At 45.7% G+C, this 26,813-nt stretch overlaps 1 protein-coding gene across 1 annotated transcript in view; it reads left to right on the plus strand.

The window, feature by feature from the left end:
* The window catches only part of LOC146857287 (uromodulin-like), a 102,279-nt gene that overhangs the window by 29,371 nt on the left and 46,095 nt on the right, over positions 1–26,813 (plus strand). Inside the window, exons 2-3 of the mRNA XM_085647031.1 lie at positions 1,856–2,098; positions 3,633–3,792. Of these exons, the coding sequence (XP_085503157.1) occupies positions 1,856–2,098; positions 3,633–3,792 (403 nt within the window). The remainder of the gene's footprint in view (positions 1–1,855; positions 2,099–3,632; positions 3,793–26,813) is intronic.

Here is a 26,813-nt window from a genome sequence, read left to right on the forward strand (position 1 = left end):
ATTAGTCTGACTTGCATTTTCAATAGCATTGGCTCCAGAAAGTGCACCCCCAAACTCTGTTAGACAAATGAGGATTATAGTGTTTGACCTACCCAAACTACTGTTACACGACTTATCTTTATAACAAGTTTCTGGCACACATAATTGAAAAGATTTACACATTCAATCTTAATACATTAAAGTATATTTAACCACCAGCCACTGTACATTATCAAGTGCACATCCCCAGATCGTTCTCATATATATAAAGGAAGGCTAGGTTCTATTGTTTTATGTTGTGTTTGTTCACACTTGTGAAAATGAGGAGTCAATGCCTTTTGAGGGCCCCACTGGGGCCACAATTTCATTTAGCTCATATTATCGGCAAGAGCAATTTCAGCATCACAAATGCTCACTCCTAACAACTCAGCTAGAGCACAACTCACTTTCTATAGAGGGTGACTCAGCATTGTCTAATTTAGCAAAACAAATTAGCAAAGCCACTTCTGCGTGTAGAAGATTCTATTAACCAAACTCCATCTGCTTGAATAGTGGAGGATGGCAGAATCCCACAGCGATCTTCGAGCACTTCTCTTCGAAACAATCAAAATTCAGGAAAACTTCTGGAGTCCACACCAGAGCTTCATGCCAAGTTGTAGGTTTGTTTTTCCCTCATAAGCTCTTTTGAATGGGGACATCTCTAGTACCCCATTTGCCTTATTGAAATGTTTAAAGGCATGCATAGCCGTAACAGCCTACTACTAGGAATATTTCCATCGTAGGTTTGCATTGAGGTTTAGAAAAATACTATACCCCAGTATTTGTAAGAATGCCCCACTTCTTCCACCACACGACCCTCATTATTTTTCTTGTGATATGTTATAACTTGGGTGTCCTATCGAGTATAGTTAGCATATGAATCAATTGATAGGACTCTAGTACTGCATGCATCACTGTAGGGAGAACATTAAGGGGGTGATTATGAGTTTGGCGGTGTGGGAGCGGGGCTGTCTGCATCCTCAGGCCATGATGAAATAGGTGGCCCTGTTGGGCCCTCTGGGTTTCCTCACTGCCACAGGTTTAATGGCGGGCTCACCGCCATGAGATCTGTGGCGGTGAGGAACCTTGTAATAAGCTTGGCAGCATATCGTGGATCTCAGACCGCTGCGGCACTGCCAGGGATCAAGGGTCCCTGGCAGTTGTGGCTGTCCTATGGCGGTCCGACCGTTGTAGTTGTAATACGGGGGTCGGACCTCTGGGGCGGCGGTCATCAACCGCCGCTGCACCTTCATAGTGAGCTTGGAGGTCCAATGGACCGCCAAACTAATAATTAGGCACTAATTCATTAGAGTGTCTGAACACTTTTGATCTTTTGGAAGTGGACAAGATAAATAACCTCTCTGCAACGTTCCGTTCATTCTTTCATCTCAATGCTTTAGCTGATAGCATGTAGGGAGCTCTACCCTTCTACATGTGTGTGCCTGTTATTATTAGACTTTCAGAAATGCAGTTTGCTTGTACTGATTTGCATACTTTGAGAGAATTATTGACATGGCAGTCACTTCTAATTAAAGATTACTTATGTTGCAAGAATGCCAGATAAAAAGGTTCTTCTCTGCGTCATGATGCTCTGCACAGCAAGCACTCCCCTGGATTAAGGTGTCTTCAAACATGTTCATCCATCACATCCTGTTCTTGTTGACAAAGGGTTAGCCCGGGTGGGCGTTGGTTCGCAGCATGGAAGCTGTGTAGTGACCGACATTGTGCATTATAAATGCAAAGTAACGTAATGAAATGTATTGTGTTCTTCAGTCGTTAATATGTGCATGACATTTGCTACTCGTTGTTTATCTCTAAATTTGTTTTGTATGTGCAGGGTTGTAGCTCTGCCCTCTGCGACTGGCTCGGGACCCATCACCGTCACCATGGCTGCCTACATGACTGATGCCTTTGCTCCTCCGTACGCAGTGGGCGATGAACTGACGGTGGGAGACCCGCTCTACATTGGCATCTTGACCACATTCTCGGATGCAGACGTGTTTACTCTGAGAGCGGACAAGTGCGTTGCCTCCCCCAACAACAACCCCGCTGAAAACGGTGTGTTGTTAATATCAGGCGGGTAAGTGGTCATTACTCAAAAGAAATTAGGGGCATATTATCAAGAAACGGCGTTACAATTATCCCCGCTTTAGCGGCAGAAAACTGCCGCTAACGCGGCGATTATGGGCTTGATAATATGCCCTAGAGAGTTCCCATAGAAGTCTATGCTCTGGTGTGAACCTGGGCTTCTATTGGAATTCTCTGCCGCGATAATTGTAACGCCGTTTCTTGATAATATGACCCATAGTTGTCAGATACTAAAGTTAAATTTAAAACCCAAATGAAGCAAATATGCAAAAATAGTAGAAATTAAATATTCTCCGCTGTCATGAAAGTTAAATCTGAACAGCGGATAAGTGAGAAGTACAGTCTTTAAGGACCGGCAATTCCTTTATTTGAAGAAGAGAGGCCACTTAAGTTGGTTATATATACCCAGTGATAGTGAATGAATGAATGAATGAATGAATGAGGTATTGGGATCATTTGTCTAGCGCCCACCCCTCACTGTAAAAGCACGCATCAGGAACTGAAAGAAGCCCATTGGTATTCAGACAAAAAGTGAGAACGGGGTAGGAATTTAAGTGGAACTGCACCTACACCTGGCTGACTGCAGTGAGCTCAGCTATCCCCTGCGCATCCCAGCACCTGTCCCCGTCCACAGATGACCAAATACGGCGCACACAACCCCTGACACATGCGTCATCTAGAGCTGATCCGGATTAAGCGGAATCTCACCCGGTATTCTTGGCAGTGTGGCAAACATTGTGCAATATTGGGGCACGGCTGAAACCTTGGCGCACAGTCTCAGTCAGTGGTTGAGTCGCACACTTTGTAGGACTGCTACACTTGATGTCCTGGACTCTGCATTTCATCCGTCGCTGTGGGAGGGCCACACACGACCCCAACCCCCAGGTCAGCAAAACTGTAGGGTCACTGGGGCATATTTACTACGAGGCGATAAAAAATTATCGCCGCTTTTGCGGCCGTTTTCGGCCGAAAAGCGGCGATAATTTTATCGCTATATCAGCAAGGTCACGCTAACGCGTGAAACCTTGCTTTAGCGTGGGGATTTCAAACGCCCAGCTTTGCATCTCTAATGAGATGCAAAGTGGGCGTTCCTGACCTGACATGATAGGAGAATATCCTCAAGCCCCACGCTATGAAGCATAGCGTCAGGAAAAGTAGCGATAACACCTGTTATGGCTACCTTCCTAACACCTGCTTCAGGACTGACTTAGCCATGATATATCCTATGGAAGGTGGATATCATGGCTAAGTTTGTGAGTTCTTATCAACTAGCTAACGTGAGATTATCGCTGGGTTTCCAGCGATAATCTCACGTTAGCCGGTTAGCGCTAGGATTTTTATCGCCGATGAGATAAGCGTTGCTAATAGCACGCTATCTCAGCGATAAAAATCGGCGCTAGCCGGCGATAATTATCCGAGCGCTAAGTGCGCTCAGTGATAATTATCGCCGGTTGTTGTTGATATGCCTCCAAGTGACATTAAAAGCAGTCTTTGAAATCTAACTCCACGCTCTCTTCTCTCCACAGCTGCCCAGTGACGGATGCAGTGGACGTACAGATTATTAGCAACGGCGCTTCCCTGGAAGTAAAGTTTCAGATAGTGACCTTTGCCTTTCAAGACCAATCTGCAGTGTACATGAGCTGTGACATATCCCTGTGCGAGAAGGCAAGACCAGGAGGCTGCGGGGTAAGTGATGGGGGTTGATGCAGAAAAGGAATGTAATTAATTTCCCAAACCCTCACTTGTGTAACAGGAATGCGGTGGGCTGCATCACGGGGGTGTGCTGACACAAAGCAGAAGTGTGCTCCTCTTTTAAGACTGTGCATACTTTGTTGTATCTCTTTTGTTAGTTCAGATTCAGGACCCCTAACGCGCTCTGTGATGAATCAGAATCCACAACTGAGGCTAGTCATCAAATCAATACATTTAGATAAAGGGAAGCACATCAGACTCCACAAGGAAGTCAGAGATGGTTAGGCTCTCAAACCATAAAGGTTTATTAAAGGATAAAAGTTCACAGATTCAAAATCATCAAAACAGTATCAATCGGTAAAAGATACATGAATACATTTAATGAATATGAAGTTCAAAATCAATCAAAGTCATATAGGAAAGAGAACAAGCTAATATAAAGTCGCCTCGAAGAAAAAGTTAGGTAAAGTTGGCTCTCCCATAAAACAGGTACCGTAATCAGACCTAAGCTGTCAGTCTGCACGCTTTCTGGAAGGGCGTCTGAGCTCTCTAATGGGACTGCTAAACTGTCAGTCTGCACGCTTTCTGGAAGGGCGTCTGAGCTCTCTAATGGGACTGCTAAACTGTCAGTCTGCACGCTTTCTGGAAGGGCGTCTGAGCTCTCTAATGGGACTGCTAAACTGTCAGTCTGCACGCTTTCTGGAAGGGCGTCTGAGCTCTCTAATGGGACTGCTAAGCTGTCAGTCTGCACGCTCTCTGGAAGGGCGTCTGAGCTCTCTAATGGGACTGCTAAACTGTCAGTCTGCACGCTTTCTGGAAGGGCGTCTGAGCTCTCTAATGGGACTGCTAAACTGTCAGTCTGCACGCTTTCTGGAAGGGCGTCTGAGCTCTCTAATGGGACTGCTAAACTGTCAGTCTGCACGCTTTCTGGAAGGGCGTCTGAGCTCTCTAATGGGACTGCTAAGCTGTCAGTCTGCACGCTCTCTGGAAGGGCGTCTGAGCTCTCTAATGGGACTGCTAAACTGTCAGTCTGCACGCTTTCTGGAAGGGCGTCTGAGCTCTCTAATGGGACTGCTAAACTGTCAGTCTGCACGCTTTCTGGAAGGGCGTCTGAGCTCTCTAATGGGACTGCTAAGCTGTCAGTCTGCACGCTTTCTGGAAGGGCGTCTGAGCTCTCTAATGGGACTGCTAAGCTGTCAGTCTGCACGCTCTCTGGAAGGGCGTCTGAGCTCTCTAATGGGACTGCAGTTGCTTAAATCTCACAATTCAAATATTTGATGCACCTACACATGGTTCCAACAAAACAAACCAATGAAGTTAAAGCAAACTGATATAGGACTAACTCGTTCGTTTCTCAGGCTCCTACACAATGAAGCTTCTCTAAGTGATCGTCAAACTTTACATTTATGTGCAAATTAATTAGATACATTGCATCAGTCTGTACTCTGCAGGTGGACTGTAACACCTCGTTAGAACATTCTCCATTTAACACGTAAAGCAATACATTTCACACGAGAAAAGGAAAAAGGACACATCGTGTTTGTTAATTGTAGTTCGGCTTCTTCTAGAAATAAAGAAATGCACATAATATCAAACAAGATGGCAACCAGATGTCAGTCATGTTAAGAAACAAGCCTCCATAAGCAATGATCAATCTGTGTGATTGATAATTAACCTCGATGTAATGCAAAACTTTTAATACAAAAATAACTCCATCCCCTCCTCTTGTGAAACCGTGAGCTGTGTTCGCCTCTTCCGGTTTCCAGGATATGATGTCTCCAGCTCATGCACTAACACAGATACTGTCCAAAGTGTATGCACTTCAGCCAAAGCAATGTCTTAAAAGCAGGACTATCGCCTGCTCTGCGCCAGTCCACCTGTTTCCTGATGTGTCCGCATGGCTCACACCAAGACCAGGTCGCTGGCTCATCCCCGAGAGCCTGTTTTTATGCATTTTCTCTGTCTAACGTGCATACAATTAATTCCTCCCAGTTAGTGCATGAGCTGCAGACAGTGCAGCTCATAAACAGAGAAAGTCACACACTGCTCACTGCTTCAGAGCTCTGCAACCATATCATTAAGAGGGCGCAGGCTCAGAGCGGAGCTGAGTGTGTGATGTTTTTTGTATAAGAGGTGTCTAAATTTAATATATATATATATCTAATTCAAGATTTTTCCAAAATAACGCATGGAAGTGCAGACAGCACAAGCTGGAAACAGTAAGCAGGGATTGCCGCTCTCTTTTTCCACCTCGTGCAGTCTCAAGTTCATGCATTGACCATTGAATTTCAAAGTTATCTGAATGAACGTTGGACAATTGAACCTCAAAATAAGCTAGTGGCTCTCCACTGAGTCCGTGCAGCTTTTCTTGGCACAAACACAGAGAAATTTAGAGTTAAGTGCAAGAGGGCTAGACCATGCACTTGCATCAGAAAAAGAAATAGCTGTGCCCTGCACCAGAGCACATGTTCATGATATGGTCTCATGAGAAGAACAAAGTTGAGAGTAGGAAAGCACGAGTGTGCATGCAGAAAAACAAGGACGAGAGATCTGAGAAGGAAGTTTGTGAGTTCAGGAATATAATTTATGAATGCCGTGAGGTACAGGCGTGAGAGCAGAGTGGGGAGGAGTTTTGAGGAGGATCAAACTTGCTAATTTCAGATGGTTCAGGCGAGGCGGGGGTGGGGGGGTTGAGTCATAAGGACAAACTTTGTTTCTGTTACATTGTCATGGGGAAACTCACTGGAAATAGCATAGATGGACGCGGCAAGGGAAGCTAATGGCTTGATGGAAAAGAGGATGTTAAAGACATAGAGTACTAGACAAAAGAGTTCAGATCATCCAGACGGAGCTATTCACCTCAAAAGAAAAACAATATCTCATTGCCGAGCTCAGTGATTAAGTCCTATAACAATACTGAAAATAAATGCAATGGATACTGTTAAGATATGACGAAAGCTAGAATCCAACAAACATATTGAGGCACAATGTAATAAATTGATTTTCCAAGATCACACCATCTAGCCCTCATTATGAGCCATACCGGGTAGAATTCCTCAGTCTTGATTCCAAGTGGGTCAGTCTTTTTACATTCATGTTTTCTAGGTGTGACGTAGCCAACCCTGGATTTACCATGGGCTGATAAGCACGGTAAAATCCTTTGTGGCCGCATTCCCCATTTTTTGATGATAGGTGAGATTACATTGCGTTCCCCTGCCAGAAAGCATCTTTTCCTTTCCTACTCTCCACACACTCTTTTACCCTCCCACCTCAACTGCATACGTTTACTACCTGCCTAAATTCTGGTGTTAAATAGTAAATTACAACAAACAAATTTGATATTTCAGTATGATTTTCCAACTGGAAAAAGTAGTCACACACAGTAATTCGCCCGTGGATGAGGTTTAGCTTGCACTTAACACAAGACAAGATAACAGTTGAAACGTGTGATTTGATCAGGCCATATGGCAAAAAGTGTGTTGCCCTCCTATGTTTGCACAAAGGTATCCATGTTTCTATGATTTGGGCATCTAATCATCAACCCAGAAGGCGCAGAGAACATTTTAAAATTTAGTGAATATTTTCTGAAGTTCTTCCTGACTAGAATACGGTGTAAAAAGAGAAAGAATGTTTTTTAATATATATGGATATCTTCATAAAATGTGTGCTGGCTGACAAAAATGTAATATATGGCTATCTGCACTAATCATAACAGAGGTCATGTGAATAAATTGCTGATTATGTCCGAGGATCCTGCTAGACAACGGCGAGATGACGGTCCTCATCCTCCTGGACCTCTCCACCGCCTTCGACACCGTCTGCCACCGAACACTACGCACGTGCCTCCACGACGCAGGGATCCGAGACAAGGCCCTGGACTGGACCACCTCCTTCCTCTCCGGCAGAACTCAGAGAGTCCGCCACCCCCCTTTCCGATCAGATGCCTCCGAGATCATCTGCTGCGTCCCTCAAGGATCTTCCCTCAGCCCAACGCTGTTCAACGTCTACATGGCACCACTAGCACGCATCGCCCGACAGCATGACCTCAACATAATCTCCTACACCGACGACACTCAGCTGATCCTCTCCCTCACCAAGGACCCCCTCACCGCCAAATCCAACCTCCACCAGGGAATGAAGGCCGTCGCAGACTGGATGGAGGATAGCCGCCTCAAACTAAACACAGACAAGACGGAGATCCTCATCCTCAGGTCCAACCCCTCCGCATGGGACAACTCTTGGTGGCCCACGTCACTGGGGTCCCCCCCGGCCCCCACCGATCATGCACGCAACCTGGGAGTCATCCTCAACTCGAAACTCTCCAAGACCAAACAAGTCAACGCAGTCTCCTCCACCTGCTTCAACACCCTCTGCATGCTCCGCAAGATCTACAGATGGATCCCGACAAACACAAGGAAAACAGTCACCCAGGCCCTAGTCAGCAGCAGACTCGACTATGGAAACTCCCTCTACACCGGAGCCTTGTCCAAGCTCATCAACAGACTGCACAGAATCCAGAACGCCTCTGCACGCCTGATCCTCGACATCCCACGCCGCAACCACATCACCCCCCACCTGAGGAACCTGCACTGGCTCCCCGTCGACAAAAGAATCTCCTTCAAGCTCCTGGTCCACGCACACAAGGCACTCCACAAAACCGGCCCAGCCTCTCTCAACAATCGACTCTCCTTCTACGTACCCAACAGGAAACTCTGCTCCGCTGACCACACCCTGGCCACGGTCCCGCGCATCCGGAGAACTACTTCCGGAGGCAGATCCTTCTCCCATCGCGCCGCCAGGACCTGGAACACCCTCCCCTCTACCTGTGACAAACCGAAGACCTGCTGACTTTCAGGAGACAACTCAAGACCTGGCTCTTCGACCAATAGCAGCAGCAAGTACCCCCCCCGCCCCCCCCCCCCCAGCGCCTTGAAACAATCACGGGTATGTAGTGCGCTTTACAAATTAATTGATTGATTGATTGGCATTGCAAGGGTGTGCCATGACCCTAATGCAAGAAAGGCAGTGGATCATTTTTGCCAGTGTCTCAGTAGTAAAAGGCAGACAAAGTTTGGGTGCAGTGGGCCTTCAAATCCTTGGGCCCATGTTCCCTAGGGCTCCTGAATCTATTACACCAGTCTACACAAAAAATCACAAAAACACACATACAACGGTATACTCTGAGGTAAGCAAAGCAATTCTTGCCCAGGTTTTGCATCTCATCCTGTCTCTAGTTTCACAGAAAGGGGATGGTCTTGTGCAGAGCTTCTATGTGGCTCATTGTCACATACACAAGTATGGTGCATTCAGCGTCTTGTAGTTTCACTTTTAGCGTTGTAGCCATTGAGTAAAAAACAATCATGCAAGGTGCTGTTGGCGAGTTACTAAGACTGCCTGGAAATGCAGTCGTGGCCTGTTCTAAAGGGAGTTGAGGATCTGCCTACACAATTATCAGCTCGACTTTTGTAGCATACTCTCAGTTTACAATAACAGTAGTTTATTAGGCCATTTCCGGCACTCTTGCTCTGAGCAGGGTCGGGTAGGCACATTTCATGTGCCTACAGCACGATACGAGCCATCACACTGATTTTTTGGCTGATGATGCTACAGCCCTCAACGATTCTGAACTGAAGTGTCCACCCCTTTGATGCTGTGCAGCTAGCATACAGTTCATTTCAGCTGCTGGTGCGTAGGGTTCGGCCTTGCGGTGTCTTCAGCTGATTGTCAGTCATCAGGAAATACTGCCAACCCCAGCCTTCCACAGCTCTTCACAGCATGGGCTGATAATTGTAAACCTCACTGATTCTACACATCATGTGATCTCTTGAGAAGGGTGGGTGTAAAGAATCAACAGGCTTTAAATGCTGGGAGCTGGGGCCTGCTCAGTGCATCTGCACATTGTGTGATTAGATGTCAGTGTCACATGCTGTAAACAAATGCATTGTGCAGGCTCGAGTTCCCATGGTCCTGTTTCCAATGCATGTGCCCCGTTAACATGTACCTGCACTGCAGAGTCTGTCAGGGGTTGGCGACAGACATTGGATGCTTTGAACTGAAGTCTGCCCTGCCTGCAGATGAGAGGGTCTCTCTCTCATTGTATTTTCTAAACTCAGCACTAATTTTTCATTTTTTTTCATTTGTTCTGCTAAATAGGAAGCAGGATCAAGCTTGTGAATCAAAGGTCAGCTTTGTAATACCAATAGTTATACGAATACAAATCGTGATCCCCTGAACTGCAGAAAATCTAATCGCAGGGAATCAAATTCATTGAGTGCTGCTCAGGGGCATAGCTTCAGGGGGGTGTTTGAGGTGTCACACACCCTAATAAATGTGTTCTGTAGTAAGTAGTTGGGTATGATGAAGAGGTCTGTTGGATTTCACCTGGGATTTTTACATCCTCACTCTGACAAAATCACCCACATACACACTCTCTCTCGTCTCTGTTTTAAAGGCCTCAAAAAATGTTGATCAATTTGAAAATGTTTGTGTTTTAAGTGCCCCTCCTCCCTCTTTCCACTGCCCCTTAAGCCACCCCCCCCCCCCACCCCATGTCCTGCATCTCATTTAAAGTGTTTCAACAAGATAGAGTGACTGTTGGGAAATCTAAAGCTCACCCCACACACACACCAAATCTTATTGACCAAGCTATGCCCCTGGTGGTGCTATGTATAAACGCTGCCTTTACAGCTTGCTGAGGCATTACCATTCTCTTCCAGAAGAGCTTGTATTATTTTTATAGGACGTTTGTTGCATGAGTTACATGGTAGATATGATGATGGCTCGGCTCTTGGTAGGGCTCTTGGATTCAAGGCAGACCCTTGTCTCGGGACTGTCTCTTCATATTAATTTGCTGTCTTGTCCATCTCTGTGCCTGACCCTGTTCATACGCCACTCCCACTTCAAGTGAAAATGCCATCTGGTTTTTAGTCACCATACCATGTTCCTGCAGTCGTACCCTTCTCGCTGATAAAGCAACTAGTTCGCACTGAGTGGTGCCATGAAACAATCTGAAAAGGTCTGAAAGGCCAGTCGTACGCTGAGCAGCCATGCACAGCGATTAAAAAAATAAACACCCCACGGTTCCCTGGGCTTAATTACCCTTTACTCTAGCCAGCCATGTGTAACCTCCGTATAACCCTGTGATTCTCAGTTCTTTTTTTCGTACTGAAGTCATGAAGTCTCTCGCTCTTCTTCCTCCATCGCACTGGTTATGGCTCTATCCAATAGCACGATACGGCACCTCTGTGGTCAACACCCATGACATGGAAACACTTCCCACACAGGTTCAAAACGAGGACAGCACACTTCCAGCCAAACACCCTGCACAGTGTAGCATGCTATTAATGAAAGCAGGCACCTTAACACCCCACATACAAGTAGTAATCGTGATATAAATGTTGCAATACAATTAAATACAATGCAGTTAAAAACAGCTCGGTATTTCTGTGGCTAGCACTTGCTACAGTTTGCAACGACAACTAATCTGTTTTGGGGCTGTTGTAAAATTCGCTGAAAAGTAGTCCAATGTAGGTTTTATTGAGATTAAGATGTGCCCTAACTTTCATTTTTGATTTTTTGAAGTCAGGATGCATCCAATCACATTTGCGAACTCCGAAAGGCTGCTGCTTGTTTTAATCCTACCATGGGAGCCTAGGGGGTGTGAGAGGGAGCTGTCTGAGAACAGAGGGCACAAATGAGAGAACAGAGAACAGAAATGGGAGAGACAAGTGAAAAGTGTAAGTGCGTGGCTCTTACAAATCTGTGAGAGCAGTGCGTCATGCACGTACCACTTTACGTGGTGCAAACGTGATGTGGGGCTCTCATATATAAGCCTCCTGGTGCCTGGAAGGACAATCCACTTCCAGGTGGTGCTGGGACTGTCCTGACCGAAGAAGATCAGTACCTACACATTGGAGGTGAGGTGGTGGCTGGTCTTGTCTCGTGTGGCCTGCAGCTATGTGGCGCACATTGAAACCCACTTGCATTCCTCAGGGGATGGCTCATGTGCTGTAGGCCCTCCTATGTGTGTTGCCTCTGGTGGGGTGTGGGGGCTCCTCAGGGATGATGGTTCTACTTAGTGGGAGGGCAACACCAGATTTCTGCCTTCTACTGAGAAGGCCTGTAGGCCCTGCACTGTCGCCCTCTTGATTCATTCATGGTCCCAGCCTTCAGACATTTGCAGATTGTATAGAGACTCTTCTGAAGGCGATTGAGCGCTCCAGCTAACATAGCACTTGGTACAGTGTGGCCATGGATAGCAGTTTCGGGGAGCTCTGTTATGGATTCAAGGACTTCTGAGGCACTAGTCCCTCCGCTTTCCTTTGAATATGGCTTGGCCCTTTTCCCACAGAAAATAATGAGTTTCCCTTGTTACTGTGAGGAGTGTTCAAGAATCTGGTTTCTGACCAGTCCTATGACTCTACACTCACAGCCCCCTGTTTGCCACACACTGAAGACACCCAGTTCATGGCTCTGAGTAAGGCCTGTTTGTCAGTGCAAGGTCCTCGGGACATTCCTAAGTCTGGACTGCTTCACCTGTTTCACCAACACAGGATCTTCTTCTCAAGCACAGGACAGCTTATCAATAACCAATTATATGTCTATCAGTTTCCCTGTTGTGTCCATGGGGCCTTTGATCTGATCCTCCCACATAACTATGTCAAATCATTTCAATAAAATCTTTATTCGGTCATGTACGACCTTAAAAGCTCATAATAAAAACAATTAGAGACATCAAAATACAAGAAAAAAAGAGTTAAGTATTGAATAAAACAAATCCTAAAAACCATCAGTCAAAAGTAAGAGTTCATAATGCATACCTTTTTCTTTAATCAATGCCTGGGTAACAAACGTAGGGCCTCAAGTCACTGTAGGAAGAGCAAACCCTCTTGGTGCAACTTAAAAGATCTCCGTCTAAGAAGGGGTCATAAAAATTGTGATCTATGAAATGCACACAATGGACAGAATAACATACAGTGCTTAGTGATTTGGCAAGAAACCCCATCACAGGCACAACTCTGTAGGGAAGCAAACCAAGATCCTGTGACAGGCAAAGCCCCCAACTAATGAATCATATTAAGCCCAAGCCATGAAAGATAAAATCTATGTTCAGGGGCTTTGATGCATGAAAGATACAGTTCCATGCCATGTGCAAAGCGGTATGTAATGTTGGACTGTTACCATGTCAATTGCTTTTTCAAGTTTGAGCTTTTCTTTGTGTTCTAAAAAATGTAGCTTTATCTGAGTCTTGGAGAGGGAACTGAAGTTATCTGTATTCGCCGATAAATTAATCATCCCAAGGTCTCGGAGAGTAGTTTTAACATATCTTATTGATTGATAGACTGCATATTACTTTGTATCAGGCAGTCTTCAACAATATCACAAGTGAACTTCACATCCGGAGAAGACCATATTTTGGACCATCACAAAATAGAAGCCATGTCTACCAGGTCTTATATCCCCACTTCATTGTGGATAATCTGGCTCGTGGTAGATCCCAGGAGTCCTAAAAGTCTGAACAAATAATTTTGCTACCAACTGAAGGGTCTTCCCAGAAGCCTGCCCCCATACTCCCTCTCCATAGGTAGCCACTGACAGACACTTGCTTTTATAGAGCATCACCATTTCTTTAGGAGGTTTGTGGCCCAATTTTTGGGCAAATCTGAAAACTGTTTCACATGCTGCTTCCATTAGTTTTGACCTCTGAATTGCTAATCTGTCCCAGCTCAAATTTGCAGCAAATAAAATACCCAAATAGCTAATATTCAAACTTTTTGTTATAGGTATACCTCCCACAGAGAATTGTTTAGAACATGTGTTTTTAGGGCCATTAACCAAAACATATGCTTTGTTGTGGTTATCCTTGAGCTTCAAATCCTCCATAAAGGAATGGATTCCATGCAGCAGAATTTGCAGACGAGATAAAAGCACTGCGTCATTTGCATGAAGATGTACAGAGACCAAACGCTTGCTATTTTTGGGTTTATCAGGGGTTAGCATCTAACGCATGGATATAAAGCAAGAACAAAAATGGAGCCAGCATACAGCCTTGTCTGACCCCCCCAGGTGACTTGAATTGGGGGCGTCGGATTTCTGTTGTGGGTATAACAAATCCTCGTAATAGTGTCTTGGTTCAGTCTTCTCAGGACCATCAATAGGGGAGGGAAGGAATCAACCCATGCTCGCACTATAATATCCCATAATTTATCTCTATCCACTAAGCCAAAATCCAAAGGGAGGTCTATAAAAGCCATATGCATGGCACCTCTCCTGGCCTTGACATATTTTCCTAAAATATGGGACAGGTTAAGTACTTGCTCTGAAGTACCCAAACCTGTGCGGAACCCGTATTGGGCCTCCGTAAGGAAGGCTCTCTCTACCGCCCAGACTTCAAATTTCCCCAGAATCACCCTCCCAAAAATCTTAGCAGAGGAATCAATAAGCGAAATGGGCCATTAAATTGACAGGTCATTTTTGTCTCCTTTCTTATAAATGAGAATTGTCAGAGATTCCTTCCAAGAGTCATCTAGGCCTTTAATAACTAGGGCTTTAGAAATATTTGTAGGGCATCAGAATGGCACATAGATCTAAGTTGTGATTAAAAAGCTTAACTGGGACCACATCGGGGCCTGGCGCCTTTCCTGTAGCTGAACTAACAATGGCTATTCTCACTTCCCCATCTGTGATCAATTTACTAAAATTCACCAAGTCCTTACAACTGGGAACAGGGACTGGATGGGCCAATGGGACTGCATTTCTTGAAGAGGTTTTACCAGTAAAAATGGGGCGGTTCACTATCTCCCAGAAAGCCCTATTATTTTTGAGGGAGGCTGCACAATCCAAGTCTTCCCATGGTCTTAGCTCTTATCTCATTTTTTCAATCCGCTGCTCTAACCGCAATTTCATCACATGGAATTTTATTAGTTATTTGTTTCAGGAGTTTATATTCCTTTAGTGCAGTCATTATTAAACCATGAGTGTGCTGGGCAGGCTATGCGTGCTTTATCAACAAGTAGAATGCCAAAAATAGAGGTAGAAAATGTTCCTGAAATCATCCCGTATAACCACGGGATCTGCATTTTCAGCGAGGCAGATAATGATCTCATGGTGGTTAGTTGAGACCAAATCTACACGGGTTTTCATATGATCTATGTATTGCCATTTTCTAAGCACCCCTTGATTTGGGGAGGAAGTTATAGGTAATATCTGAGTGGAGTTCGAGGAGGCTCTTGGTCAAATCAAGAATATCGCGATGATTAGATGATGATCACTGAAGGGAGAAGGAAGGGTGTCAAATTTGCTTAAAGCTGGAATCAAGGCTTCGGAGTGTAAAAAGTGATCAATAGCACTACCTTTACCCCTTCCTACATAAGTCGATGTGTTCACAGCGTTGTCGTCACATAGTTCTGATGCAAAGAGAAGATTATTCATTAGCCTTATTTTAGTCGGTACTTCTCCACAGGGAGAATGCAAAAAATGTGCCACATTGTCGCCCTTCCCATTGACTATACCAAACTGATTCCCACTATGAATGCATATAGTAACATTAACATCTCCAGGCCATATTAGAGAGGTACCAGTGGTCTCTTTACTCATTGAAAAAAAGATTACAGTCTCCAAATCCTCAATAATGTTCACAGGTTGTGAAGTATGAAAATTTTAATAAAAATTTACTAATAGTATATTAAACTTTTTTGAGGAAGAAAACTTCAGAATCTAATAATGTGGGTCTGCGATCATCTCCATGACAGATAAATTCCTAATTTTAATTGATACCAGGACAGCAAGCCTACCTTACCCCTGCCAGCACTTGAAGCAACAACAGGCGAACCAAAGGATTTAGACCCATCTACGAGGGTATTGTCAAAAATCCAAGTTTACTGGCAACAAATCACATCAAATGAATCTATAAAAGACAGCCATTCAGTATTACATAATTTGGAGCGTAGCCCTGCCACGTTCCAGGAAATCAAAACTAAATCATCACAGCGTTTCATGACAGCATTGTTCTCTCTTGTCAGAGCCGCCCCATGAGCCACACTGAATGTCTCAGATCTACAGGATGGTTCTAATTCCAAGGGAGCAACTGTCCCCGCCCTTTCAAAACCAGGATTCCAAACCAAATGTTACATGTATCAGAGTTGTGCCAAGGACCTTCCTTGGTAACATATTCACACATCAGTGTGTCCACTGTAGTTGTAGGGGCAATATTCGTCAATTGGGTCCCAAATTCCTTTAACAAGCTACACTCGGCTGCCACCAGATGGTTGCCAGAGGCCGCTTAAGCAGGCAAAGAGAAAGTGATGGTGGACTGTTCAATGGGCCCAAGACTTACAGTGCCCATGGACAACCTTTTTTTTGTAAATGTTTTTATTGACAACACAGCTATCATATCACATCAAATGTCTGTGGAGCTTCCATCATATACATACATGCATGCATTATGTCATGGAGTAAATGTGTTGCATTAGATATGTTTATAACATTGCACAGTGTGTGGCAATAATAACAGGAATTGCTGTGTGGCCTTCAACTATATTAAGAGAGAAGAAGAGATCCATAAACAACAGATGCAAGGATATGGAGACTTCACACATACCAATTCAATTTTTTTGTTGTTGTTATTCGCAGCAGGAGCTAGTACATCAAAACAGCGTGTATACATAATAATGCACAGTGATACCTGGTTTATAAGTACGAGGGTTCACCCTGCTTGGAACGGGGGGGACGGAAAGAAATTACAAGGTCACTGGGGGTAGGTTGGGTGGACGGTTGTGTTCAGGGAGTAGGCAGATGTCAGGTGACATGTAAGAATGCTGCAAAGGGAGGAAATATTGTGTAATGGAGAATAGCAGTGGGGCAGTTAAGATGCCATTCACTGGTGCCATGGATGTCTGTGATATGTCATTAGCCTACGCAGGCTGTTCGTCCATTTTGGCTTCCACCTTGAGAAGAAAGGTCTCCGAGCACTCGCCTCCCATGCGGGAATCGCTCTTTATGCAAAGTAGTCTTAGAGTGTGTGCTATGGCAATGGTTCATGAGCCAGCATTGAATGTCGGGGGGAGCGGGAGACTTCCTGGCACTAGCTATGTTGACATTGCACAGAACAAAGGCCAGGTCAATAAAGTGATGTAGGTGTTTATTTCCCTTCACTCGGGGACGTAGACTCACAGGCAAGATTCGGGGGGTGGGAGTGAGATGATGTCCCATCAGTTCGGTCACTACTGTGGTGCCCTACGTCCATGTCAATTTCAGTGGTGTGTAGTATTTGGGTTTCAGGATTGTGTAGTGTGCTCAGCCAAGCCATCGGCCACTGCAATTGTGCTGGGAATTAGCAGAGCTCAAAACTGGGCGATCCCAGTCCACCCTCGGTGAGTGGGCGTTGCAAGATGGAAAGGGCAACCCGAGCTCCATATCAATTCATATAGTAGACCATGAAGCTCGCAGAAGAAGCTCCTAGGGAGCACAATGGAAAGGGTCACAAAGAAATATAACAGAAGGGGAAGGACTAACATTTTGGAAACTGCTACATGTCCTAGTGGGGACAAGAGAAGTGAGTGCAAAAAGGCAATGAGCGGCACATGGATCCTATGCTCTGTCGAGATTTCCTTCTTTAAGGTCTTGCTCAGTGTAGTAGATTTGTATGCCTAAGTATTTAAAAGTGTCATGACACCATTTCAAGTGGGACTCCAGGGATACTGCCCAGTCTATGAATGGTATGTGCACTAGGGGCAACACACATGATTTAGGCCAGTTCACACATAAGCTGGAGCTTGCCCCGAATCTATCCAGGATTGCATTAGGTCCGGAAGTGACAACTGCACGTCTTGCAAGTAGATCAGGGCATCGTCAGTGTATAACGAAATTATGTGGTACACGTCCCATTCATGAATGCCCCAGTCCACCGCTTGCTGACAAAGTTGGCAGGCCAGGAGTTCTATGGCCAGTGCAAAAATGAGAGAGGATAGTAGGCAACCCTGTCTGGTACCTCTGCGGATGTTGAACTTGGAGATCACCTCTCCAGTCTTTACTCGCTCCACAGGGTCGGCATAAAGGGTGCATACCCAGCCGAAGAGTCCCGGCCCTAACCCCATATGGGTGAGGGCTGCAAAGAGGTATCATATGCTTTTTCTATGTCTAACGATACCGCGACCCGGGCAGAAGCATCTGTTGGTGTGTTATGTAAGAGGAGCGGAAGACGAAGTATATTCAGAAACGAACTGCTTCCCGGGATGAAACCGATTGACCCGTGTTAGAAATGGGGGTCTCTGGTTGGCAGTGGATGGCCACTGTCCAAGCAGGGACCCTTCTTTCTAAGTCAGAGTGAAGGGCTGCACCCCTTTGACAACCCGTGCTCCGCCCTGTGGTAATGTAGCACGAGCAGTTAGGCTAATCTCAGAGGCACTGTGTTAAGCGTCTATGACCATACACAGTAATACAGTGAGGAACACTACAAAGGGACACAACACAGGTAGTTATTAAAAATAGTTATCTTTATATATAGGCTTATCACGAGAAAGCCACAATACTGTATAAAAAGAATTCTCTCTGGATGCTGCAAAAATAGTTCAAATGGGGAATGCAAAGTTCAGTTCAGGGCAATGATCTCTGCGACCCTTTTACTCACAGTTCTGGGGTGTTGTTGACAATAATCCACAAAAATGTCACTGCTGCGGGTTAGCGATGTTTTTCCTCACGCTTTTGGTCGCGGCTACTCGCTAACGAGTGTTAGCGACAATTTTGGGGCCCGCAACCGGGTGGGGCGATGATCAGGCCAGCGAGCCCTCAGCGGCAGCGATGCGACGATTTTCCTGATGCTCCACGGCTGTAGCGATAATTTTTAGGCCCGCAAACGTGCAGGGCGATGATCAGGCCAACGAGCCCCCAGCGGCGGTGATGCGACAATTTTCCTGACGCTCCGCGGCTGTAGCGATAATTTTTAGGCCCGCAAATGTGCGGGGCGGTGATCAGGCCAGGGAGCCCTCAGCGTCAGCGATTCGAAGATTTTCCTGATGCTCCATGGCTGTAGCGACTCGCTAACTGGCCTTAGTCTACTTGTTCTGAGACTTCAGTCTGGAGGCTAGTTCTCTCTCTAGCCCTTGGGTGATTGCAGGTTCAAGATTAAAAAGTTCTCTTACAGCTCCTTTTCCCTCCTATTTCCAGTCCAATGAAAACTACTGCAGGCCAATCCAGGGAATAGCACACAACACCAGTCCTCTCCTGCAGCTTCCTTCAGTTCCATGGACAGAGGTTGGTCTTGAGATCCAGGGGCAATACAAATTGTAGGGGTTTCAGCACAGATATTTATACCCCAAAAGTCTTTGTTCTCAGAAGCTACAAGTCACTGAACCCAGCCAGAACCAGTTCTGCCCAACCCTGGAGCACTTTGTTTACCAGGCTGCATCCTTCCTTTCAGAAAGAGGGGGTCTGCCCTCAGGCGCACAGTGGGAGGTGGAGCCAGCATTCACCTTGCCAGGCACAGCCCTATTCAAGTGCAGGAGCTAACCCTCCCCTCACTCCAAGGCAGATCTCTCTATTCAGCCCAGGTCTGACTCAGCCTGCCCTGTCCCTCCAAAACTAGACAGCCAATACACATAACAGCAGAGCACACTGGAAGGCTAAGGCAAGAAAATACCTACTTTCTAAAAGTGGTATTTTCAAACACAGAATATAAAAATGAACTTCACTAAAAGATGTATTTTAATATTCTGAGCTCAGGCATACTAAATTCGTTTTTCTACCTTGTTCTATGGGTCAGTTAGGACTATAGAATGTAATAGCCAAACCTCCCATTCTGGCCTATGGAGAACAGGTAACCTTACAGTAGTGATAAACGAAATTGGGTGTAATTCACTACCAGGACATGCTACACACATCAGAGCATGTCCTACATTACACATACAATAAACCCTACCATAGGGGTGGCTTACATGATGCCAAGGGAAGGTTCAGGGGCTGGGAAGTGGGTGCACTTCACAGCCAAGATGGCAGTTCCAGACTGCACATAGACACTGCATTGGCAGGTCTGGGACACACTTTACAAGCTGCCTCTGTGGGTGGCGCAAATCAGCGCTGCAGGCCCACCAGCAGCATTTGGTTTACCAGCCCTGGGCACACACATTACTAGGGACTAACAGGTAGACCAAATAAGCCAATCAGGGATACACCAATTCATATGTCATCTTCATACAGGGAACACCCGCGCTGCGGCACTGAATGGCAGTGGCGCTGCGCCCAGAGCATCTATCACCAGAAAAACAGAGGAGGCACAGCGAAAAAATGGAAGGGAGACACACGCCAATGGTGCCAAGTCTAACAATTCGTATGAACCAGCAACTGTATAATGGGGAGGAGATGGTTCGCCAATAACCTGCCCAGAATATTATAATCCAGGTTAAGAGGGGAGAGGTTGCGATATGAGCAAACATCTAGTGGGTCTCTAATGGGCTTAGGCAATCCCACGATCATGGCCTCACAAAGCGAGTCTGGTAGACAACCCTGCTTCCTGGCTTCACTGAATAGCTCAAGGAGGCGTTGACTGTTCCAATGGTTCATCCAGCTCAGGTCTCTGGAGGGCGTTCAATCCCAGCATAAAGCTCCCGGTAATAGTAGCCCATGGACAAAACTTGACCAATTGCCGCCAAATGAGTGCTCATCCTAAATTGGACGGAAAAGGGAAGTGTACTAACAATCGGCCATGCCAACCCATGTCTTCGAGAATATGTTGCCTCAGGATGTTCATCGTTGACATCAAGTCAATTATTCCTGTCTAGGTCAATAAATGGCTGAAATCTATTTAAAGTCGGGACTGTACAAGCTACCCTCTCTGGGGCCCCAAGGGGGAACAGTGGGACCATACCGTGCCCTCTGGTTACTAAAGTATCAGGGACAGTAGAAATATCCCAATGGGACAATGTGAAGGGAAGTGGAAAAGATCTTGAGCCATTGCCTATTGCCAGAATTTATCAAACGGCATGCCTGTTCCAGGTTTCTACATATAACAACTATCCAGTTTCCTCTATTGTTTTTCAAGAATAGCTCACCCATCCATCCTACTTGTGGTTAATTTGTAAAATAAAAAGTGCCGGGGCTCTTGTCAGGAGGCTGTTTGCACCACCCCATTTCTCCTGTTAGCGCCTCCTAAAACAGAACTAACTACTAACCATGAAAGTGGGTAGAGGTTGTGACGTAATGGCCAGTGCTGCTGACTTCGGAGCTGGGGAACCAGGTTTGAGTCTTGGCTCAACATCCTGATTCTGGGCAACTAACCTAAAATCCCTGTGCCTACCATAAATGAATGTGTCCTTAACTGGTGTTCATGAAAAGAGCCAGTGTTGATGATAAAGTGCCGGTGCTGAGCACTGGAGACCACTGGTTCAAATTAAGCACTGGATCATGCTCTCCTCAGCATGAGAATATCTTCAAATTCCTTGATAGAAAAGGCAGAGTGTTTTGTATGCCAGTACCATACTTTGTTTTTTAAGTCTGTGAAGTTTTCTTCCCTATCATCTGGAGCCCCTGGTACTACTACTATTACTGCCAGCCACGAGCAACATGCTGGTGGAAGATGTAAGATCTGTTGTGGTTGTGGTGCGCCAGAGTAGGAGAAATATCTAATTACAGCAGAGGGACTCATGGGTCTTTCAGAGTTTAGAAGACTCGGTCTCTGTTTCTTCTGAGTCTCAGGCTGGGATCTCTCCATTAGAGCTAGACTATTTTGATTCATCAATAGGTAGAAGTGTCAATTACCCTCTTGGAGCTACGGCTTAGATCGCCCAAGGGTTTGATGTAATTCTGGGCTGTACAGTTTGATGTTAAGTCAGAAGAAGATGGGGGTAATTTAGCCACTGAATGAGACTTTACTGCAGCTCCTATATCCTACTAATCCTATCCAAGATCGGTGCCATGGCAGTGGTGTGCATTTTTTTATTTGATCCAAGAGAACGCTCATTGATAGATCTGACTCCTTGCGGGTCAAGTCTGAGCTTACAAAGGGGTCCGTGGTCTGTTATTTCTCAGTCCCCGGCAGTATTAGAATACATTTAGGGCCTGTTTTTTTGTGATTTGTTGAGATGGGACCTGACTCCCCCTTCTTTTTCTTTTTTGCCACGAGCTCACATAGGATGATGCTCGTTGAGAGGTCAGAAACCACTGTGGGTTGGCCTGAACTCGACTCCCCCTCCTCTCGGCCCAGAGCAAGGGATATGGTCTCCTGTGGGGTCGTGGTCCAAGACACCAAACCTAGGGGTAAAGTTGTAGTATCATGCTGGATAAAACCTAGTTGTGAGGTAAAAAAACTCAAGTTTTCCCTCAAATCCAATGATAACTGTCTCTCAACCAACACTCTTTCCTTCGAGACCAGACAGATACTCGATTTATAATAAAGAAATATGACTCACCAAAAATATTGTGCTGTCGCAAAAATAAAAAAGCTGGGTGGCCCAGCCCACCCTCTTCCGGCCGATGACGAAAGAAGACTGCCCGGTCCTGGCTTGGGCGCAGGCCGATGTCATAGTCTCTCACCCCACCTTTCCACCTGCTTCTGCCAGAGTTGCTGGGGACATGGTCCCAACCCAGTACAAGATCTAAACACACAGCACCACCAAGATCGTTGTGAGAGTGCCCTGCGCCGCGGGGAGCAAAGCTCGCTTTTAGTGCAATATTAGAGTCCCTCACCCCGCCTTTCCACCTGTTGCTGCTAGCGTTGCTGGGGGAGTGGTCCCAACCTAGAACAAGGTCTAAACACAAAGTACCACCAAGACCACTGTGAGAGTGTAACTATGTCTTCTCCTAAACCAGTCAGGCAATTTTTGTTTTGATAGCCCTCTCTGGTGGCAAGTGTACACTTCATCCACAGCAAGCCTAGATTTCGGAGATCACTTTAGATGTCAAAATGAAGGAAATGCACTCAATGGATCCCGAAAGAGGAGTGTTTGACCCTATGATGGTGGAAATTTGTATGAAAATCAAATCTATGAGATCTGAATTTGCTTACTTTTACAAGCACCTGGACTCCAAGGCCTGGAATAGGTAGAGAGGAAATTGTAAAGACAACCAGACAAGGACACATAACTTTCGCACCTCAGGCATAAAGTCACAGATTTGAAAAACTGCTAGGGAAGGGGCAACATCTGCCTGTATGGTGTCACTTAGCAGATTGAGAAAGGTGACAGGATCTCTTTTCCAAACGCTTTTGTCTCCTATCAAGTAAATATGCAATTCCCAAGCCCCTTTGTTTTCCAGAGTGCACCTAGGATAAGACTCAGGGACCACCAAAGTGTGGTCTACCCGAGACCTATAATAGTTTGCCTGTTTTGTCATAGGCATGTTTGTGCCAGTTTACAGGCTGCAAAGAAACATGAAGGTAATTTACTGTCTGATAACCAACCTTTACACTTCTATGTTGACACCTCCCATGACACCATTGTGAAGAAAAATACATTTGTGTACTGCACCACAGGCTGCATCATTGAAAGTTTAAGCTATGTGAGCATGACTCAGCTGTGAAGTATCTGAGTTCTTAGAATCCGATGATTTAGTAATTTTGTCTGGACACTTTTGATTCCTCATCAATGGTCACGTCTACCACAAAAGAGGATGAGATTCCAATGGCTGTAGAAGACAGTGGTAAAACACAACTGTTTGAGTTTCCTCATTCATCAACTTCAGCTGTTGTGTCTCATCACCAAAAATCAGGCAGAAAGGGACCTAACAAGGTAGAGGCATCTCTTGTACCAGACAGAAATAAGTACATTTTCCTATTTAGAACCCCTCCTCTGAATTATGAGTCCATGTGTAGCTGGCTATTCTTGCTCCAGTTGTCCTTTCCTGATGTGCTTGGTGGCTGGTATGTATTTTAAGCTATTTCAGGGTTGTGTTCTTTTGTGCGTTATGTTAGTTCATATTTTCACATATAAGTCTGATGGCTCAGTAAGTGTATTTTTTTTGTATTTTGCACTGGTCCCCACTCAGGAGCTCCTACTCTACAGATGCATATAGGTTTCTTATCCTAATCACGCCCATGTCAGACCTTGCACCCACGCTCGATCAGATTGGCCTTCAGACATGCTACATGACATGTACCCACTACCCCATTCAGCTGCCCCACCACCACCAGCATCAGCCCATTCTCTCCTAGAACTACACAGGGCCGGCTTTAGCGCTGGTGGCGCCTGGTGCAACAATCATTTTTGGCGCTCCCACACCCTATGACTGCCTCCTCAGATTCTCTCACTACCACCGGGCTAAAGTGCCCCTCATCTTTCCAATCATAAGTTATTACTAAACACAGCTCTCCCCCCTGAGTTCAGCGCCCCCCTCCACATCCGCACCAGTTGCACTGCCCTAAAACCGGCCCTGGAACTCCACATGTTTATTGCTATTTGAGGTTGCCCAGGCACAATCCCAGGCAGGTTGGGAAAACATTTTGGCTCTCAGTTTAAATTTAGTGTGTGTTCCAGGCACTTGAGATTAGTTTTCCTACATTTGAACTTGCTGCAATGCCACTTCATTGCCACAGTTCGTAGTAGCATGCATTGAATCCATTGTTGTTTGCTCTAGGCCCCCTAATCTTCCCGATTAGATTGGTTTGCATACCCTTACCTGTAGAACACCTACTTTTATAATGGCTATACCCACCAGGATAGTTCCCGGACCATCCAGTGCCAAGCCAATGCACATTATCTCAATGAATGTCAATGGTAGGTGGAACTTTGTTAAAAGAAAGCTCTGGGCAAGGCCGAGTGCTAAATTAGTGTGTGCTGCCATTATGGCGGTCGCACCGGTACCAGGAGGCAGGAAGGAGGGGGGGGGGGGTCGCCACGCCAGCTGATGACGCGGCATTCCCACCTCCCCTGATTTACCAATGGAGGATGTCGTCAGAGCATGAACCGTAAGCTGACGCGCTCAGTCGAAGTTGGGGCAGGCCGGTCTTTGTACCCCCCCCCCTTTAAAAGGGGGTGTGGGGAGCTAATTCCAGGACCATCCAGTGCTAGGCCAATGCACATTATCTCAATGAATGTCAATGGGAGATGGAACTTTGTTAAAGAAAGCTCTATAATAGCGGCCATGTTGCTCAATAGCAGGGGATGCACTTCCAACCAAGGAAGCATACAAACAGTGGGATTGGATGGGTAAAGTGACCAGTGGGTGTGGTATGAGTACTCTTCTGTGGCCTTTGGTGATGGCACTAGCTACTTTCAGAAATGTGAGCTTGCAATACTGATGTTCAAAATCGTCACACATTTGATTGATAATACCTGAGTGATTCTGGAGGCATGTATACCTTTGTGGAACTGAAAACACCTGGAGAGATGCTGGTGTATGTTTTCTCAGTTCCGGTTAAGAACCTTTTTTTGCAGGTTTCCAGGCTTCTTGCTGAATTAATCATGACATGAACATTTTCGGCAGTGACAAGAACTTTACTATTGACCTTTTACCCAATACGACGTGGGCAGCATACAAGCGTAACATGGCTGGCAGGACTGTTTGCTCTTTTTCTTGCTCATGAATGACCACAACTTGGTGGATGGGTCACACATGACACCCTAGCCCCCACCCCAGCAAGGGGTAAGTACACTGTCCTCTCTTCAGTCCATGGTACTTTTCTGAGGTAGACTGCTTCGAAATGCAGGGCTCTGCTCCGTGATCTGTGTGTCTGTTCAAAATGAAATCTTGTCTGTGGATTAAATTATCTCTTCCAGGTCAAATTGGAATCTTTCCTAGGGCATGTGGCATCTCCTGCACAGTTCTACAGGAAGCAGTTGTTGAAATATTGAAACCCAGAGGAGAAACAACTACGTAATGTGCATGTACGCACTTAAAGGGCAGTGAAGCAACATTCAGTCTCTTCAGCCTAGATGGTCTGGATGGCAGATAAAAGGACTTGGAGGTAGAAACTGATGCGAGACTCTACAGTGTCCTGGAGAAGGTCCCGTGTGAAATTGCTCAGATTGAAATTTAATACTGTGTCCCTGTCATCTGAATATGAGGCCCATTGATAGACATCTAAATTACTACACAAACATAAGAAGGTAATGACTTAAAGCCCTGATGATGGACATAAAGTTAAACAACTAAAAAGGGACCGCCCAGCTGATGAAACAGAGAAGCCAATGCAGGACATTGAAGGCCCTGTAAAACTTTAGACTTTCTGCAGAAGGCTTTGACCATGAATCACACTGGAGTTAGGACTCCATGGCTGGGGTCACTGAATAGCAGCTTGGCATGTGCAATATAGTAAAAGACAAAATGGGCAAATACACTACAGTGCAAGGAGGCACAAGTGCGGATGGACACTCCAAACCAGGAAGGACGCCCGAACCAGGAACAGGCAGAGTACCTGAAACCAATATCACAAGACTTATTAAAAGCCATGAGAGACTCACTCAAGCATTTGAACTCACAGTAGATACCGCGTCCATGGATATCACACTAAGGTTAGAAATTGGGTCTCTAGTTGGCACCTGTCCACGGAGGGGCCACAGTCAGGATAAGTCAGTCATTCACCATAAATTATCCTGTGCTAACTCTCTGGTAGCTTGAGACTGACTAGGCAGGCCTAACTTAGGAGGCAATGTGTAAAGTATTTGTGTAACACAACACTCTGTAACACAAAAAAACCCACCACAAAACGACTCCACACCAGGTTAGTATAATTGTTATGAATTTTGTAAATAAAACGAGACCAAAACAAAAAAAAACAATAAGAGGAAGTACAGAAATGCATTTTTAAAAACCAAAAAGGTTTGTAGCACTTAGAAACAATAAGTGCAAATGGGGGTTATCTAGTTGCTCTGGACAGGGGTAAAGCCAAGAGTTCAGATCGACCACAATGGAGTGTGGGCCGGATACAGGAGCCACGCAGGCCAGCTGAACACAGTACTTTGATCCAGGCCGCAACAGCGAGAAGCGGAGTGCAGATGAGCGATGCATCAATGTCGATCCTTCCAAAGACAATGCATCGAGCCAAGAGGGGTTGGTTCCCTAGACAAGCACCAGGTTTCTCCACGCAGTCA

The sequence above is a fragment of the Triturus cristatus genome, chromosome 3_2, assembly GCF_964204655.1.
Source record: "Triturus cristatus chromosome 3_2, aTriCri1.1, whole genome shotgun sequence".
In the NCBI taxonomy this organism is placed as follows: Eukaryota; Metazoa; Chordata; class Amphibia; order Caudata; family Salamandridae; genus Triturus; species Triturus cristatus.